Raw genomic sequence first — 19,242 nt, forward strand, 5'->3', positions numbered from 1 at the left:
TCTTCTCGCGAGTGAACTAGTGGGAGTGAAGGGGACGATGAGTTGAAAGATCAGTGCAATGAGAGACACAGTCTCTGCGTTATTAAATTTGTTGCTGCTGAAAGAAACGCTCAGATCTTTAAATTCAAGGCAACGGACGGAGAGAAAGGGCAGCGAGATGGGCAGCGCGTCTTCGGCGGATCGGATGATATACCTATACGTGGATGGACGGATCCAGAAGGTAAATGCGCAGACATACATTGTGACAATGTGGGGGAAACGTGTGCACTTTTAATACATAGTTTTAAAAGTGAGTTATATTATCATTATGTTTATATGGTATAACTGAGGCTTTTAAATAGTTTCCTTGGTTAAAACCTTACTAAAATAGACTATTATAGTTTGTAATTCAAATCTAAGTTTAGGATTTAAATATGTATTTTTTACAATTTTCATGCACATCCTTTCCTTAACGAAATTAAACATGCATGGTTTTATTTGTATACTACAAATGAAATTTTGCTACATTAACAAGTTTGACAAAGATATTTGTAGTAATACTGTGATTATACTAATGGTATCAATTCAATTACTACACCTAAGGTGTACTCACAACTTCTTTTTAATGTCTCCCAATTTGGCTTCATTTAACTATTTATTGTCTTTTGTTACACACTTATCCTGATCCTCTTCATGTGCTTTTCACTATTATAACACTTCACAAAGTCTTCTTCAAAGTCTTGTGTTTTGAGTAGTGTGTGGTCTCAGCTCTTGCTGTCATAAGGTTAAACAGCTGGGTCTGACTGTCTATGATAATAAATTACGTAGATGAGACAGATTGTTGGGATATTTGTGTTCCATTTACAGGTATCTAGGTGATAATCAGTTGTCATCCCACTGCTGTATATCTATAACTAATTCAATAACAACAAATGAATGTGTTGTTTACACCAGAGTAATAAAATGCTAAGTAGTTCTAATAGTTATAAATGTTCCTCTGCCTGTCATTGTTCTGTCTTGGCAATGGGACAAAAACGAGACAATCAGCATATAAAAGCCTACAGCACAATGACACACGGGATTTAATGAGCACATCTGTGTATGTCTGCACCCACACTGTTTGCAAAAAGCACAAACATTTCCAGTTCTGGAGTACTGGCTAAACAAATAGGCCTATCTTCATTTTTTATACTAGTGTAGCTGCATGTCCACACATTTATTCATTAGCGCTTATTCAATAACTGAAACATCGCACTGAACGATACTACAATGCCTAAGATCTCACTTGCTCCAAATTCACAAAATTTGCTATTTTTTATACTTTATTGAAATATTTTTCAATTATAAACACAGAACAAACAAACATAAAATCAGGAATTTGAATAAAAAGTTCACCCCTCAAAAATTATGTCAGCATTTACTCTCATGTCATTAAAAATCTTTCTTCTGTGGACTTTCTTCTGTGGAACACAAGTGTTCATACATTAGAAGTCAGTGGAGGTCCAGTGTTGTTTGGTTACCAGCGCTCTTCAGAGTTCAAAATTTCAGATTTGTGTTCTTGAGAAGAAAGTCAAAGTTGAACTATCCCCTCAACTTGCAATTTAGAATAAGAAGTGGCTTAATTGATACATGTGCTTGAAAAAAAACATTTTTTTGCTGATGGAAGCTTCGAGTACACATCCAAGTTCAAAATAAAAAAATCGTAATTTTGTCTCTGACAAAGTGCTAAATTACAAGCAATTCTTATACTAATAAATATTTCTCATACTTCAATTTAAAAGCAGTGTAGTTGCACTATTGAACAATCCCTTAAACACTATAAATCCCAATACTATAAAGTTCCTTATCACTGACTCTCTCTCTCTCTGTCTGTCAGCTGCAGCCCCCCCCCCATTTTTTTTTAATTGTCACCTGTTTTTGCTGTCTTGTTGTGTCTGCTAATGTCATCAGTCAGACATGTGTTGAAGTGGGTCAGAGTACTCAGGGGTCAGGACTGACACTGCAGTACAAACGATGGTCTTGATGGTGTGCAAACTCTGTAATAATCAATAACGTATTGTGTAATGACACCGACATAAAAACATGGTCAAACTATGCCATAGTCAATTCTAAGATGATTCTTCAGTTAGGGGAACTTCTGTCTTGTATGATAAAGTTAAAGTTTTAAGGAAAACAATTATTAGCATAAGCTTTTTATTGTGTCTTTTTGATTTTTTCCAGAATATCTGTTCTGAGCTTACATTATTTAATAAAAAAAAGTGTTAACGTTAAGTCAATTTTACTTTGTACATTAGGTTAAAATATATGAAAACATTTTAGTTATTCATTGGACAAAGACAAAAATTCCAGATCTGCATTCCAATTTTGTTGTTGTGAAATGTGGTTATATTAGACATAGTACAATTAAGGTTCTGAGCACCTTTATGTTATCACACAGATGAAATCGTAGCCTGTAATTTTTCATTATTTTAGTAGTCAAACGAATTACAGTAATAGAACTAATAAAACAATGCACCCAGTTGCACAATCACAAGTAAAGACACTTATTGCATTTTGTTTTTATTTCAGGTGGTTTTTAGTCGTTTCTGTAGTCCGTGTGACATTAAGGAGCTGTTCTGCACTGCCACAGGGCTCTCCAGGTACAACATGATATTTGTGTGTGTGTGTGTGTGTGTGTGTGCGTGCGTGCGTGCGTGCGTGCGTGCGTGCGTGCGTGAGTGGGTGGGTGGGTGTGTGTGTGTGTGCGTGCGTGCGTGCGTGCGTGCGTGCGTGTGTGTGTGCGTGCGTGCGCGTGTGTGTGCGTGTGTTATTGAAGTGTTTTCATTTGTGAAGTGCTCCTGTGTTTAAAGAGTGTATCTGCTACTGACAGGAACACGACCATTTCCCTTCTGGACTCAACAGGAGCTATGGTCTCTATTGACCCCACAATGCCAAACAACACTGAGAGGTAATTTTGCCCTCTGCCCCTTTTTATAATCATATTCAATCATATAACCGCTTCAAATGTGAGTTTTTACAGTAAGTAAGCTGATTCAGTACACAAACAAAAGTGTTACACCCAAATCTTTTCAGAATGACATAACAGTAAATGCTTCACCATGTACTGTTTATAATAGATAAGACCTAAAACAAACAACAGGTAGTTTAATTACCTTTTATATGGAATTTTATACAGATAACAATCAAATTCTGTAAGAAGAATGAAGCTGTTGCTTTTAATACTGTTTAGATTTTTTTGGACAAGTTCTCTTGATAGTCTTTTAAATCAAACTGACTAAAGGGTGAAGAGCTAAACTCTCAGCAATCTATTAACACCTGTTTGCAGACAGACTTATGGACAAAATAGAGAACACTTCATACATAAAGACACTGTCAAAACATTTTCAGGTGAGTCAAAAATAAAGTGGCCCACTGTAAAAACCTTATCTGTGGATTATGTAAAGATCTGCCCTTCATGTAAGGCAAACAAAGGCTGACGGCCAGATAAAGGTAAAGTTCCTGTTTGACAATTAAAGAGTGCCCATTTGCTGCACCTGTCGCATTTGGACATGAGTAGCTGCTGATTGTCAGTTAGGAAGAAGGGACGTATTTTAGTGTGGCCGCAGCTGTTTTGTAACTGCATTTGTGTGTCTTGGTGTTTTTCAAGTTCGCCATACAAAGTGGTGCCAATAACTGGGGGACAGCTTGCAGGTAAGTGTCAGATGTTCTGTACCTTTTAATAATCAAGACACATGTGCCTCATGTGAAATGATGTACTTTCATAAATAAATAGTGTTTGCATTTATTTTAAATGGGAATAAAAAAAATATTTTGATAAAGACTGAAAGGGGAATGCACAATTGGGGTGATCATTCATATCAATATAAATCACCATAAATGTGGAGTGTGCAGAAGAGTAAGGCCATTTGTCACTGCTGAAACACTCAGACAGTCTTTTCAATTGTGTCTCTGTTATCTTGAGCTGAGAAAACGTAAGTTCCTTTTTTGAACAATTTCTCTAATCGAAAATGTTCCATCCTGCTTTGTTTTTTAACATCCCTGCACAAATACTGTGGCTTTGAATAGCATACTAGCATACTATTTATTAATATTCATCATGTACAATATTTATGTATACATGGTGTCACGGATCGTGTGCGAAAGGGAACCCAATTGCAGGCAGCAGTGAAGGGGTTAACAAAAACAAGACTTTATTTACCATAAAACACAAAACAAAACCCACGATGGGGGAAAACTCAATACAATAAGATAATGACATGACGAAGACTAACTAACACTAAACTGAAAATAAACAACACTAGATAAACCAAACTAAACACTTACTAAGACTGACAGGACACTCCAAACGGAACACGAGCACGGGAGAAACAGGTAATCAGGATACAAATAACAAGGAACGCCACCGAAGACACCATATACAATGCACGAGCATTGGAGCATTTAGTGACGCTACACTGTATTAATAAAATTGCTAAATTAATATATCTAAGTATACATTAAACATTACATAAAAAATAATGTAAAGTAAATTCTTAAATGGACAAAAGAGCTGTATTTTGATGTTCATGACTGTTAATGATCACAGTGTCGTCCAGGCAACAACAGCCACTTCTGTTTCGCGTTAGTATGTCCCAAGCAACAAGTTGGTATGTTAAGCACTACCTATTATTCCATAACAAAAACAGTACATACTTTTACTGCATAGTATAAGTGTCACGAGTGCGGTGGGGAAGAACCCAATTGCAGGCAGCAGCGGTGAAGGGGTTAACAAGAGGATTTATTTAACAAATAAAACACAAAACAGCAGAGCCTGTGGATGGAGGTGCTGAGTACCCCAGAGTCACGCAATTTTCCAGAACGGTGGCCAGCGGGGGGGAAGCCCAGGCTAGGACAGCTGGCCAGGGTTCGTCCCGGTCGATCACATACCAGACCAGATCTCCGAAGTACAGGGGTCTCAGCGTCCTCATCGCCGCCTTCTTAAGAGGCTTGTAGAGGCAGCTGTTGAACATGGTTGCCAGCTCTGCCTCCTTGAACTCGGTCCCAAAAGCCACGTCCAGGAACTCCCAGGAAAAGACCCGAACGCTGCGATCTCCCTGCCTGAGGCCGAGCAGTAGACGGGCCTGGCGAGATCTCAGCTGGGATCGGGTGTCGTCTATGATGCTGCCTACTGGGTTCTGTAGTGGCTCGTTTGTTATGTCACAAGTGCAGTGGGGAAGAACCCAATTGCAGGCAGCAGCGGTGAAGGGGTTAACAAGAGGATTTATCTAACAAATAAAACACAAAACAAAAACCCACAATGAGGTAAATCAAGAAAACGGGATAACACAACTAGAAGACAACAGAGCATTGACTAACTAAAACTGGACTAAACAGGTACACACTCGACATAAACAATACTAAACAACAAACTATGACAGACTTAACTTTGACTCGACAACTCACAGGGCAAAATGACACAACGTCAAAGACGGGGTACAAGCAAAACAAACGAGCACAGGACAGCAAACAAAAGGGCATTAAGTAGGGAGACTAACAAGGGAGGATAACAATGGGCAGGTATGGGTAATGAGACACAGGAGGAAAGCTATACGAGAAACAAGAGGGACGAGACACAGCAAAGTGCATGGCATGTGTAATACAAACAATGCCATGTCTTTCTCACACTAGACACAAGGGATCTGTCACGATCCTGCCACTAGACTAGAAAATCATGAGCAAGGAGGCAGAACCATGACAATAAGTGCGCAATTTGGGACACAGCAAGGGATTTTCACCATAAATGGAGTTTAAGGGCGTTTTCACAGATAAGGGTTTGTTTCGGAACCTGGTGCGTTTTCTCTCTTGGTTCGATTCATTTAGGCATATGTGAACACGGCAATCGCGCTAGGATCCGCCCCAAAACAATCGCTCCGAGACCGCCTGAACAAGGTGGTCTCGACCCGATTGCAAACGAACTCTGGAGCGGTTCGGTAGACGTGTGAAAGCCATCCGACCCAACGGACCAACGAACCAGACTGTATCACAATGTATGATGGGTAATTATGTAAAGTTGCGTGACGCAAAAGGGATTGTTTTGCTAATGGCTCCCTGTAACAATGTTCAAAGTAAGGAGGGAAGGAGGCGGGAACCGGCGAACATTCTAATTCATAAACTAAACTTTTAATAAAATAAACAAACAACAAAATGAAAGTAAAGTGCTGACAGCTCTCTCACAGTCGACTGCCGGCCACACAAACGCAATAAAACATAACATAAAATCCAGGCCTGGTTCTCTCTCGTCCTTCTCCTCCTTTTATGCTTCCCGAGCTCTGCCGTGAGATACGCGAGACAACGCGCAGCTGACGCTCATTATCACTCGTGTTACCGGCCGGAAAATAAACAGATGCACTCTGACCAATCGAATGAGAGTTTACACGCACGTGACTTTTATTAACAAAGTTTGGTCCGTTTGGAAATATTGCCTTGTCAATACGAACCGAACTAAAATAAATTTAAATATTGTAGCGATTTAACCCCCGGTTTCAGAACAAAGCAATCGATACACAGGTGTGAAAATGCCCTAAGATGACTGTGACCTCTGTGAAGTGATTTGGGGATAATGAGAGACAGTCAGCCAACAGTCAGTCTTTTATTAGGCACTTGGTCTGAACTTTGTTCATGACAATCAGTGGATCCACATTTGAGAAGTGGGCATGTTAGCAAATTTCACTCTATAAAATTGTAAGTGGTCTGTTAACACAAGATGTGGCTACGTAAACACGGTTTCTCTGATACTAAACCAGGTGAGATTGTCAGTAAAATTGGAATTTCTTGCTTTACCTTTATCATTATGTTATCTTATCTCCTCTCTGTTAAGCAGACTATTTATACTCTTTGGATGCTTCATTCAATTTACACCTTTATTGTGTAAATGTTATATTTTATTTACGCTGTCAGAGTAAACATGGATTATTATACTGAAATACTTCAGCGTTCAGCCATGATTAAGGATGCACATTGTTCCCTTTCTGTCGGTTTCTCGACATGTGTCGAGACAGAATGGGGTTTGAACTTGAGAACCTATCATCTCTGATTGTACTTTTAAAAAGCCAATGAACTTGGCGAATGGCATGGCATCCCAGTCTCCGCCCCGTGCATACGGGTGTAAAAGGAAGATGGCGGCCCATTCACCTTTTGTTCTTCGGAACCAGCGAGGCATCACATGCTGAGCATTATCTCTCTATCCTACTGGAGTTCTACAAAGCAGAACAGTGGACTCGTCCTCGTGTGTCACTTCCCCTGGGCATTTCGGTAGCAGACCTAGGTGTCTATTTAAGAGCAAATTTCTGAATTTCCTACAGTGTGCACGTGTTGCCAGGAATGTCTCAGCGCTGTATTCTTGGACGCGGCCGCCTCTTCCTCGAACCTAACGGGCACGATACCCGCATCACATGCTTGGGCCGCCAGCTTGCTGAAGTAAGCAAAAAGTAAGTAAAGAGATGTCAGCCATGCTTGCCCGGGCCTCAGGTGGCCCCCTGTGGACGGAGAGCACCACGGAGGAGAGCATTGACTCCCCATCGGCAGCCGCCTAGGAAGAAACCTGCTAAGCGGACCCTGATGGGGACAGCCCAGGGAGACCCAGGACATCAGGCACGACTTCAGCCACAACACTGCTGTCGAGTCACACCGGGTGATGCACAGGTCAGGGAAGAGGTCTACTAGCCCAACCAGAGCCGATGCTTCTGACGACAACTCGGCGCTGGCCGATTCCCCTGATGAAGGACCTTCTTTCTCAGGGGAAGGGCACAGTCTGGCACCCGAGACCAGACCTCTGGAACCTCCACGTCTGGCTCCGGGACGAGAAGATCCTGAGTGACTTGTCACCTGAGTGACTTGTCCAGCCACTAGGCACCTGTCGTCCTGGTGTTCTTTCCGCGGGCAAGATCCGCAGAGTAGTGTGATTGGTGTTGTGCTGTCCTTCCTCCAATTGGTTAGAGAGCAACCTCTACCCTTCCACCCTCAAGATGTATATTGCCATCGCAGCATATCACACGCTTGTTGCCGGTAAGTCTCTCGGACAGCATGATCTGGTCATCAGATTACTGAAGGGCGTGAGGAGGCTGAATCCTCCCCGTCCGCGCTCGGTACCCTCTTAGGACCTCACTGTGGTCCTTGTGGGCCTGGGAAAAGGGCCTCGTTTGAGCCCCTGGGAGAAGCAGATCTCACGATGAAGACAGCTCTCCTAGTGGCGCTCGACTCCATCAAGAGGGTAGGGGATCTGCATGCACTCTCTGTGTCCAACAAGTGCCTAGTGTTCGGGCCAGGCAACTCCCACGTGGTTCTGAGACCCTGTCCTGGCTATATGGCGAAAGTTCCCACCACACCCTTCAGGGACCAGGTGGTGAACTTGCAGGCGCTCCCCCCTGGGGAGGAAGACCCAACCCCTGCCATGTTGTGTCCAGTACGCGCCCTGTGCCTCTACTTGGACCGCACGCAGAGCTTCAGAAGCTCTGAGCAGCTCTTTGTCTGCTTTGGAGGACAACAGAAGGAGAGAGCTGTCTCCAAACAGAGATTTCCGCACTGGATTGTGGACGCCATCACTCTGGTGTACCGGTCCCAAGATCTCCCGTGCCCACTTGCAGTGAGAGCTCGTGGGCACTGGCTCAGGGCGCCTCTGTGGCAGACATCTGCAGAGCTGCGTGTTGAGCTATACCCAACACTTTTGTGAGATTCTACAACCTTTGTGTAGTGCCAGTGTCTGCCCGCATCTTGCATGGTACCAACAGGTAAGACCGGCGGTCGGCTGGGCGTACGCCTGCGAAGCGCCTTCTCCGCTTCATCAAGCGAGTCAGTGTGCTATTTCAGCTTCCCTACTTCCCCCACTGGGCGAAGTACAGGCATGCCATCCATCACTAAGCACTTCTTGGTTTACGAGCTGGGCAGTGCGGCCCGTATAACAAGCCCAGTATAGGTAGAGTTATCTCTCACGAGGTGAACCCCTATACCTGAGCTAGTGCTCCGTACGTAGTGACTCCCCCCTTGGGTCGTCCCATCTGACATTTCCTCACTCTTGGTTCCCCTGCTGGTGAACCTGTGACCTCCCCTTGGTGGACTCCACTGCTTCTGTGCACCCCTGGTTGGGGCCCCGCACTACTACTCCCATGAGATCTCCCCACTGGTGAGACCGTGTAGGAATTCCATGTATTCCCTCGTACGGCAGGATGTGGTCTCCGAAGCATTTCCCCTCAGGCGAGGGTGTAGTGCTTTCCAGTGACACAACGTCGAGAGACCGACAGAAAGGGAACGTCTTGGTTACGACTGTTGGAGGGAACGAGACGTTGTGTCCTTCATGCCAAAAAGGTGAATGAATGGGCACGCCATCTTCCTTTTATACCCGTATGCACAGGGCGGAGACTGGCATGCCATGCCATTCACCAAGTTCATTGGCCTTTTAAAAGTATAATAAGAGATGAGAGGTTCTCAAGTTCAAACCCCATTCTGTCTAGACACAACGTCTCGTTCCCTCCATCAGTGAATAAAGGTTACAGTCGTAACCGAGACGTCTTGTCATCTCTCTCAGATAAAGAAGAGCTGTTCCAGAATGTGCTGACCCAGGTGGCAGAGCAGTTCTCCAGGTATTTTCAACATCAGAATGACCTTCTTCTAAATACACCTTTTTTATAGTGCTGGATGAATAATTGATTTGTATTTTTTTCTGTCTTCTTCTATGTCACTGTTCTCAAAAAGGGCATTTAAAATCAACGAACTGAAGACTGAGGTGACGAATCGTCTAGCCATGCTGGAGAAGAGAGTAGAATGTGAGTTTAAAATCCAATATTTTTTAGCTCATGGATAGAGAGAATGCTAAAATGAATGACTCACCCATGACAACAATGCAACCTATGACTGAAATATGAGGAAGTAAAGGTGCTTTGTGTTCATTTTGTTTATGTAAGGAGCCATCCACACCACAGCTGATAACTCGCATAGCCAATGACACATTATTAAACATATTCTTTGTAATTTATAACAACAACAAATATTTATGCAATTTACACAGATCACTGCGCATATATTAGAACGCACATTAACAGAATGTAACATGTTGCACTTCAAAGCAGATATTTCAATAAATGCAGATTTGCTGAAAATGCTATTTTTAGAGCCTTTGAGATATCAACAGTTTACATGCTTAACTATTGGAATATCACCACATTTCCCAACATTCTTCACTTTAATATTCACTTTGATATTATTTAGCAAGAACAAAGATATTATTTTCCAGTTATATTGCTGTCATTTACATTCCATTCACATTTACAGGCTCTTTTAGTCTTTTCATTACTTGGACTAGAAAGTTATTCATTTAGCTCTTCAGCATTGTTTATACAAGGCTCTGTACCCATCTGAAGTGCTGTGTGCATCAAGTTACATCAAAGGTTGTAAAACTCATGCCACAGTTCTTCTAAGCAAAATGTATCATTGGTTAAAATTTGTTTGAACATTTACATGTCTCTATGCAATCTTTTTGTTTTCCATATTAAATTGTGTTGTGTTGAATAAGGCATCTGAAGAGTGCAAATTTATTATGTAGCTTTTATTTAAAGTGGATGTAACACATGCATTTTCTGCCAATCTCATTTTATCTTGAGTACCTATAGAGTAGTATTGCATATACTTTGTATCTTCGACCAGTCTAGTTTTCATGTTCGAAAAAAAAATTCCGAAACCTATACGAAGGCTGGGGGAGTGTATCGAGCACAGAAATACTACGTCATATGTCCAACTCGTTTTTTGTTGATACATGTCAAGCATGAGAAGCCAGCACGTTTAACATTGTAAAGCAGTCAGAATGCATGAAACACTGTGGTACCAAAGCCAAGTGCTTTTTTATAGATCAGTAGATTTAATGGATTTTTCAGTTGTGTTTCATTTAATTTATCAACTTAGTCTCAGATTTATTTTCATTTATTACATTGCTTAGGAGAAATAAAGACGGAAACAAATGAGATATTTGTGAAAATACAATAGAGTACAGAGCTGTAATATTAATGTGAATTGTATAGGTCAAGTAATCTGAATTTGGGTACATTTAATGTGAATTGTTTCAGTTCAAAAGACATTTTAATAATATGGAATGTTGAATGCAGACTTGAAGAAATAATACCTATTAATAGAAATATCTGAGACATAGGAGACTTTACATTTGCTCCACTGTAATCTCAGAAATAATTGAAATATTACAGACATCTTGTGTATTTTTTTCTTTCTTATGGGAGCCGAGGTTGATATGTCGGGCTAGTTTGGATGGTTAAATTAACAGAGCAATGTTTTCACAAAAGCCAGAGTTCACACTTGTTGGAGTAACTTACATATGACTTAAAACTTTCTCTTCCCATTTAATAACCTTCACAAAATGGCACTAAATCACTTTCCCACTCATTCTACTTCCTCGCTGGTCTTCCAAATGCAGTCCGGTCAACCTTCACAAAAGGGCACTAAATCACTTTCCCACTCATTCTACTTCCTCGCTGATCTTCCAAATGCAGTCCGGTCAACCACATCTTTCATGACATTCAAAAAACAAATTAAAACATATATTTTCTGTGAATACTTGACTGGTATATGTTGACTTCTCTAAAGAAAACTAACCCTCTCTCAACAGGTATTGTTCTGGCTTTGTGAAAACTAGTTTCCCTTTCTGTCGGTCTCTTGACATTGTGTCGAACCGACAGATGGGGTTTGTCTTGAGAATCTATCATCTTCTGACTATTTGGAAAAGGCCAATGAAATTGGCGAATTAAATTTGCATGCCGGACTCCGCCCCAGATATCCGGGTATAAAAGGAAGATGGTGTGCTCATTCATTCACCTTTTGTTCTTCGGAGCCTTCGATCTTATGATCTTCTCTCTGATCTACATTGATCATCTACACTGCTGGATCCTTACGACATGGTGCAGCGGACTGTCCCTTCTTGCAGCGACTTCCCTTGGGCGTTTCGGCAGCTCCAGAGGTGTTCGAATTTTTTCCTTTTTATCTAAAAGAGCAAATTTATCCAGCGTGGCATGCGCTGTTCTCGTGGATGCAACGCGCTCATCAAGGAGGGGGACGGACACGATGTCTGTCTCAAGTGTTTGGGTCTCCGGCACGCTGAGGCAGCCTTTGTGGATACGTCCTGCCCGCACTGTGGGTGGATGGCGATTCAGACGATGCGGTCAGGGATAGCTGTGTTCTTTTTGGAAGCAGCTGCCACCTCGCCAGCTTCCTGTCCTCGGACCGCAGTGGCTACGGCCCTGCCGTCGCCAACGGCGAGCGGCGGGGGTGATATGGGTATCTCTGTGAGTGGTAAACCGTCAGCCACAGGCTCGCGGACCGCTCACACCCCATCTCGCTTGTCTGACGGTCCTACCCCATCTTGTTCCTCCGCCACGTACTCGGAAGTGCGTGATGACGATGAGATGTCGCTTGCAGCATCGGAGGGTGACCTTTTGGCATCCGATCCCGATGATACCTCGGAGCTCCCTCCCTCGGGGGGTCGAGCCCAGGAAGAAGCGGATGTCGAGATGTCAACCATGCTTGCCCGGGCCACCGCACCGCCTCTCCCCCAGTGCTCGAGGCTGGATACGTGGTACCTCGGGTCTGGGCGCGACTCCCAGCCACGCCCAACCCCGGTCCCGTTTTTTCCGGAAGTGCATGAGGAGCTTAGTAAGACGTGGAACGCCCCCTTTTCGGCTCGTTTCCGTCAGACTAGCTCTGTCGCCCTCACTTCTCTCGATGGTGGGGCAGCCAGGGGCTATGTCGACATCCCCCAGGTGGAACGGGCCATCGCGGTACACCTGTGCCCGCAGACGGCCGCCATCTGGAGGGGTCGGCCTAGACTCCCGTCCAAGGTAAGTTTTCGGCATCCCTGGTGTCAAAGGCTTATGCTGCCGCGGGCCAGTCTGCCTCCTCCCTCCACCCCAAGGCCATCCTGCAGGGCCACCAGGCCAAGGCGTTGAAGGAGTTCTACGAGGGGAGGACCGACCCAGCGTTAATGCAGGAACTTCGCACCACCACCGATCTCGCCCTATGGGCGACGAAGGTGACCGCGTGGGCCCTGGGTAGGGCGATGTCCACTATGGTGGTCCAGGAGAGACACCTCTGGCTCAACCTTGCTCAGATGCGTGACACTGAGAAAGTTCGCTTTCTCGACGCACCCATTTCGCAAGGGGGGCTGTTTGGTGATACCGTCGAGGACTTCTCCCAGCAGTTCTCGACGGTGAAGAAGCAGACGGAGGCCATTAAACATATCCTGCCCCGCCGCGACTCGGCCACCTTCCGGCCTTTGAGATCCCATGCGGCGTCTGCTTCCCAGCAGCCCCGGCCCTCCTCGTCGCCGGCTCCGGTTCCAGCGCCCCCTAGGCAGGCGGCCTCCGGGAAGATGTCGAGGAGGAGACCATTGCCCCGTCAGCAGCCACCGTGGAAGCAGAAGCGGCCCTGACGGGAGGACCCCAGGGAGATCGAGCGTACCATCGGGCCATCCCATCGCTGGGCGGTCGGATTGGGACGGTTCCTGCCCCGTCTCAGCATCTGCTGGGCCCCTCCGGGGGCCTAGTGCCCACATACTCACAAAAAGAGTTTCCTCTCTCTCTGGGGTGGGATTACAGCCGCTCTCACCCTCTACGCAACGGTGGTCGGCAACTCAACTTTGCGTCATGGCGAGACACAACGTGGAGCACACACAGCAGCCCTCAGTACTCTCAGTCAGACGGTGCGTTGAGCTGCGTCATTGCCGAGCAGGTAAGTCAGCAGAGCCGATCTCCTCCCCGGGCGGCGAGGGATCCGTGCTGCCCGCCAGCGCCAGACGCCCGCCCAAGTTTCGGGGAATCCTCTCAACCTCAGTCAGAGGCAGGGATGCTCCCATGCTTCGGGCCGAGGTCGCCACATTTCTGGCGAAGGAAGTGATCAAGCCCGTCCCTCTAGCCGAGATGTTCAGCGGGTTTTACAGCCCGTACTTCATCGTTCCCAAGAAAGACGGGGGGTTGCGCCCCATTCTAGATCTGTGTACCCTGAACAGGCACCTACACAAGCTGCCGTTCAGGATGCTCACACAGAGGCGCATTCTGGCGTCTGTCAGATGTCAGGATTGGTTCATGGCAATCGACCTGAAGGACGCGTACTTTCATGTCTCGATTCTCCCTCATCATCAACCGTTCCTACGGTTCGCTATCGAGGGGCGGGCATATCAGTACAGGGTCCTCCCCTTCGGTCTGTCCCTGTCCCCACGAGTCTTCACGAAGGTCGTGGAGGCCGCCATCGCCCCCCTCAGGGATAGAGGTGTGCGGGTACTGAACTATCTCGATGACTGGCTCATCTTGGCACACTCGTGAGATCTGTTGTGTACACACAGGGACCTGGTGCTCCGGCATCTAGACCGTTTGGGGCTACAGGTCAACTGGGAAAAGAGCAAGTTCTCCACCGTGCAGAGCATGTCTCTTCTCGGCATGGAACTTTTCAGGCAGTCAGCGGTCCCCCTGAAACAATTTCAGTGGCTCCTGGGACACATGGCATCCTCGGCGGGGGCGGTCCCCCTCGGGTTGATGCACATGAGACCGCTCCAACACTGGCTACACAGCCGGGTTCCCTGCAGAGCGTGGCACACCGGCAGCAGGCGTATGGTCATCACACCTTTCTGCCGACGCACCCTAACCCCCTGGTCCTCAATGACCTTTCTGCGGACAGGAGTTCCCCTTGGGCAGGTCTCAAGGCACGTCATGGTGACGATGGATGCCTCCCTGCAGGGTTAGGGTGCCGTGTACAACGGGCACGCAGTGTCGGGGCGATGGACGGGCCCCCGCCTGCGCTGGCATATCAACTGCCTAGAGTTGTTGGCTGTGCTACTTGCACTGAGGAGGCTGCAGCCCCTCGTGCAGTGCAAGCACGTGCTGGTCCAGTCGGACAGCACAACTGCCATAACGTATATCAATAGCCAGGGTGGCATACGCTCACGGCAGCTAACACAACTAGCCCGGCGCCTCCTCCTCTGGAGTCAGCAGTTGACAACATCCTTGCGAGCCACATACATCCCGGGCGACCTGAACCAGACAGCCGAGGCGCTCTCTGATCAATCGACGCCTCGCGGAGAGTGGCGACTCCATCCCCGCGCAGTCCGGCTCATATGGGAGCGGTTCGGCCAGGCACAGGTCGACCTGTTTGCCTCCCCGGACTCCACCCATTGCACGCTTTGGTACTCCCTGACCGAGGGTCCCCTCGGCATGGATGCCTTAGCGCACAGCTGGCTGCGGGACAAGTGGAAGTACGCCTTCCCCCAGTGAGCCTCATTGCACAGGTTCTGTGCAAGGTGAGGGAAGAGGAGCATCAAGTGTTACTAGTTGCGCCCTACTGGCCCAACTGGACTTGGTTCTCAGAGCTGGTGCGCCTGACAACAACTCCCCCCTGGCCGATTCCCCTGACGAAGGACCTTCTTTTGCAGGGGAAGGGCACGTTTTGGCACCCGAGACCAGACCTCTGGAATCTCCATGTCTGCTCTTGGACGGGACGAGGAGATCCTGAGTGGCCTACCCCCAGCGGTGGTTGAGACAATAACTCAGGCTAGGGCTCCTACCACTAGGCGGCTGTACGCCTTGAAGTGGCGCCTCTTCTCGTCCTGGTGTTCTTCTCGAGGAGAAGACCCACAGAGATGCTCAATCGGGAACGTGCTGTCCTTCCTACAAGAGAGACTTGAGAGAAATCTCTCCCCTTCCACACTGAAAGTGTATGTAGCCGCCATCGCCGCACATCACAAACAAGTTGCTGGCAAGTCTCTAGGACCGCATGACCTGGTCGTCCGTGCTCCATACCCTCTTGGGACCTTGAAGTGGTCCTGGTGGGCCTCAAGAGGCCCCCTTTCGAGCCCCTCGGAGATGCAGCTCTTTCTCATCTTACAATGAAGACGGCTCACCTCCATCAAGAGGGTAGGGGACCTACAAGCATTCTCTGTGTCCACAGAGTGCCTAGAAGTCGGGCCTGGAGATTCTCACGTGATCCTGAGAGCACGGCCTGGCTACGTGCCCAAAGTTCCCACCACTCCCTTTCGGGACCAGGTAGTGAACTTGCAGGCGCTCCCCACCGGGGAGGAAGATCCAACCCCATCCGTGTTGTGTCCAGTACGCGCATTGTGCCTCTACTTGACCGCACACAGAGCTTCAGAAGCTCTGAGCAGCTCTTTGTCTGTTTTGGAGGTCAGCAGAAGGGGAGGGCTGTCTCCAAACAGAGACTGGCACACAGGATCGTGGACACCATCGCTACGGCGTACCGGTCTCTAGATCGCCCGTGCCTTTTGGCAGTGAGGGCACACTCCACCCGGGGTGTAGCCTCCTCGTGGGCACTGGCTCAGGGCGCCTCTCTGGCAGACATCTGCAGAGCTGCGGTTTGGGCTACGCCCAACACCTTCGCGAGGTTCTACAGCCTCCGCGTAGAACCGGTGTCAGCCCGTGTCTTGCAAGGCAACAGGTAAGAGACGGCGGCCGGTAGGGCGTACGCCTGCGAAAGCACCTTCCTCCCTTCCCTCTAGGTGGGTCAGTGTGCTATTTCTGCCTCCCTTCTCCCCCCCACCGGGTGAAGAATAGGCATTCCATCCATCACTAAGCACCTTCCTGCCCCCTTAGGCCAGGTACCAGCTGAGTTATCTACCACATAGCTCTAACGGGACCTAGTGCTCCAGACGTGGTAACCCCCTGATGAGTGGTTCCCACCTTGGTAACCCATGACCTCCCTAGGTGGACTTCCACCTTGCGGTTAACTCCTTCAGTCCGCATATTTTCCCATGAGTTCTCCCTGATGGCGAGACCATGTTGGTGTCTCCACTAATCTCCTCCCTGGTGGTCGAGGGATGCTCTCACGCTCCTCAGCCCAAAAGGTGAATGAATGAGCGCGCCGTCTTCCTTTTATACCCGGATATCAGGGGCGGAGTCCAGCATGCAAATTTCATTCGCCAATTTCATTCGCCTTTTCCAAATAGTCAGAAGATGATCGGTTCTCAAGACAAACCCCATCTGTCGGTTCGACACAACGTCTCGTTCCCTCCATCAGGGAACTGAGGTTACATACGTAACCAAGACGATCTTGGTATAAGCACTTATTGTATTATAGCCTGCTTATGATAAATCGTTATATTGTTTCCTCTGTAAGTCACTTTGGATAAAAACATCTGCTAAATGTGTAAATGTAAATGTATATTATACATGAAAAAATGAAACACTTCACTGTCCATGCAGACTTAGTTTCACTGATAAGCCGTGTGTTCTCATAGAAATCCATATAAAACTGTAAAGTATTCATTCACCAAGGGGATGGACTTTGACTCTTTCATCAATGCAGACTATTCACCAGTCAATGTGTGGTGATATATCACTGTTGTCTATAAACTGAGCTGGAATGTCAGAAATAACAAGTTATGCATGACCACACTAACTAAATTATACACGTCTCCAGAATAATATCAGAGATTGTGAGAGGTGAACGAAAATACCTGTAAACTATCTTGACATTTCTGTAACATACTTATATGTTACATAGATGGTTGTAATATAGATCAGCAGGACGATTTTGGACAGTAGAGAGAAACATGGCAGATAGCGGCACATATCAAATATCATTTTACTGCAATTTCTCAGCAGTGTGCATGCTTGAGTGTGTGTGTAGGGAAAACTGTACAGGAAAACTAGCATGTGGGTATGCAGCTGATAAGCACATTTACCAGCTCATTTCCATATTTTCTCTCTGTTTGGCCCACTTTAAATATGTAAAACCATGTTCGCCTTCCTTTGTGTCATAGTCTTACATTTTCGTTTTATTACTTCTCTGTTTCGACAGTGGAGGGTATGAAAGTAGTGGAGATTGAAAAATGTCGCAGTGACATCAAGAAGCTGCGGGAGGAGATGGCCTCCAGGAACAACAGGTTAGGCACCTTAAACACTTCCCATAAGCCATCACACAGTTATCAGAATTGTTAGAATTAAATATAGAAAGCAGTAAATAATTTTTTATATTGTTATATCAAATGTAAATATCATTTTGAACTGGCTAACTGAATAAATGTTCAGATCAAATGGATATAACTAATAATGGTTCTTAAAGTCAATGTGAAATGCTTTTCCTCCATTTTACTTTCAAAATCTGCAATATTTATAAATGATTTTGTATTTTATGAAAGATTTATTGAGAACACTTGAACATACAGTAACATTTGAACATACAGTAATACTAGGAATGTGTATTAAAAACATTAACGGGTCAATTTAGATTTTAGTTTAACATTTGTCTGCTGTTTGCTTTTAATCAGAGGAGAATTAAAAGGCGGCCCAGGTGTTGTCTTAGTCAGCTCTTGTTAAAATACTAACATAAGATCTGCTCTATTCCCTTTTGGGTGTTAATGAGCTGACATGGATCTCACATGCTCACTTATTAGTAAGGTTCAGATTCTAGTTGAATCAAACGTAGCTGTCTATCAAGATACGTTTTTTAAGAGTTGTTGGCATGGGACATAAAAAATTAAAACACAGCATTTTCTCTTCTGAAGCAATGACCTCACACTCTGCTGTTATTTTAACATTTGCAGTAGTTTTCTAGATGAAAACAAGAAATTAACTCCTCGCAGAGATGTGCCTTCATACCCAAAGGTAAAATGTCAGATGTATTTATGTGTTTGTAATTTGTTGCCTTTATTATTTTCATACACTAACCATCTCTCAATTATTTTGATTGTAATTCACTATATTTATGCTTTACATAACTACATTGTGTATGGTTAAGGATACGTTAGGTTCTCTTTCATCATCTCGTGTTCGAGATCCACCTATGGGAAGGGCATCCGTACCTGACCTCTGCAGAAGCATCCAATTGCACCAAGTCTGGCTAGACAGACAGAAGCGCGCAGCCAATGCCAGGTAAGGCCCCACCCCCTTACCTGAGAGCATATAAGGTCTGCCTGCACTGCTGTTCTTCAGTTGTTATTCGCTTCTTGCGATCTCTGCTGTAACACAGTTCGGTTGGATTTTCGCTGCTCACTGTGTGTCTTCAGGAGGACATATCGTCTGATCAGCCTCCGCCAGACGTGACAGTCGTCTATTCAGCCAGGTAAGCTGTGTTTTTCGCATCCTGAGCCGCCCATGCTCGTGCTCTTTTTTCACCTGCCCCCCTTTTACTTTCCACGGCTGCCCGCCACGGAATTTAACAAGTTTTTCACCGGTATGTCGCTCTCTAAATCTGCCACTGCTCCTGGGAACAGCTCATCACGGGCCTGCC

At 46.0% G+C, this 19,242-nt stretch overlaps 1 protein-coding gene across 1 annotated transcript in view; it reads left to right on the top strand.

Moving 5' to 3' along the window:
* pde9aa (phosphodiesterase 9aa) overlaps positions 1–19,242 on the top strand; it is a 32,493-nt gene continuing 13,251 nt past the window's right edge. Inside the window, exons 1-8 of the mRNA XM_057335827.1 lie at positions 1–220; positions 2,548–2,618; positions 2,849–2,926; positions 3,626–3,669; positions 9,539–9,593; positions 9,706–9,776; positions 17,812–17,896; positions 18,557–18,617. Of these exons, the coding sequence (XP_057191810.1) occupies positions 59–220; positions 2,548–2,618; positions 2,849–2,926; positions 3,626–3,669; positions 9,539–9,593; positions 9,706–9,776; positions 17,812–17,896; positions 18,557–18,617 (627 nt within the window). The 5' untranslated portion in view covers positions 1–58. The remainder of the gene's footprint in view (positions 221–2,547; positions 2,619–2,848; positions 2,927–3,625; positions 3,670–9,538; positions 9,594–9,705; positions 9,777–17,811; positions 17,897–18,556; positions 18,618–19,242) is intronic.

Source organism: Triplophysa rosa, linkage group LG6 (assembly GCF_024868665.1).
Source record: "Triplophysa rosa linkage group LG6, Trosa_1v2, whole genome shotgun sequence".
Lineage (NCBI taxonomy): Eukaryota > Metazoa > Chordata > Actinopteri > Cypriniformes > Nemacheilidae > Triplophysa > Triplophysa rosa.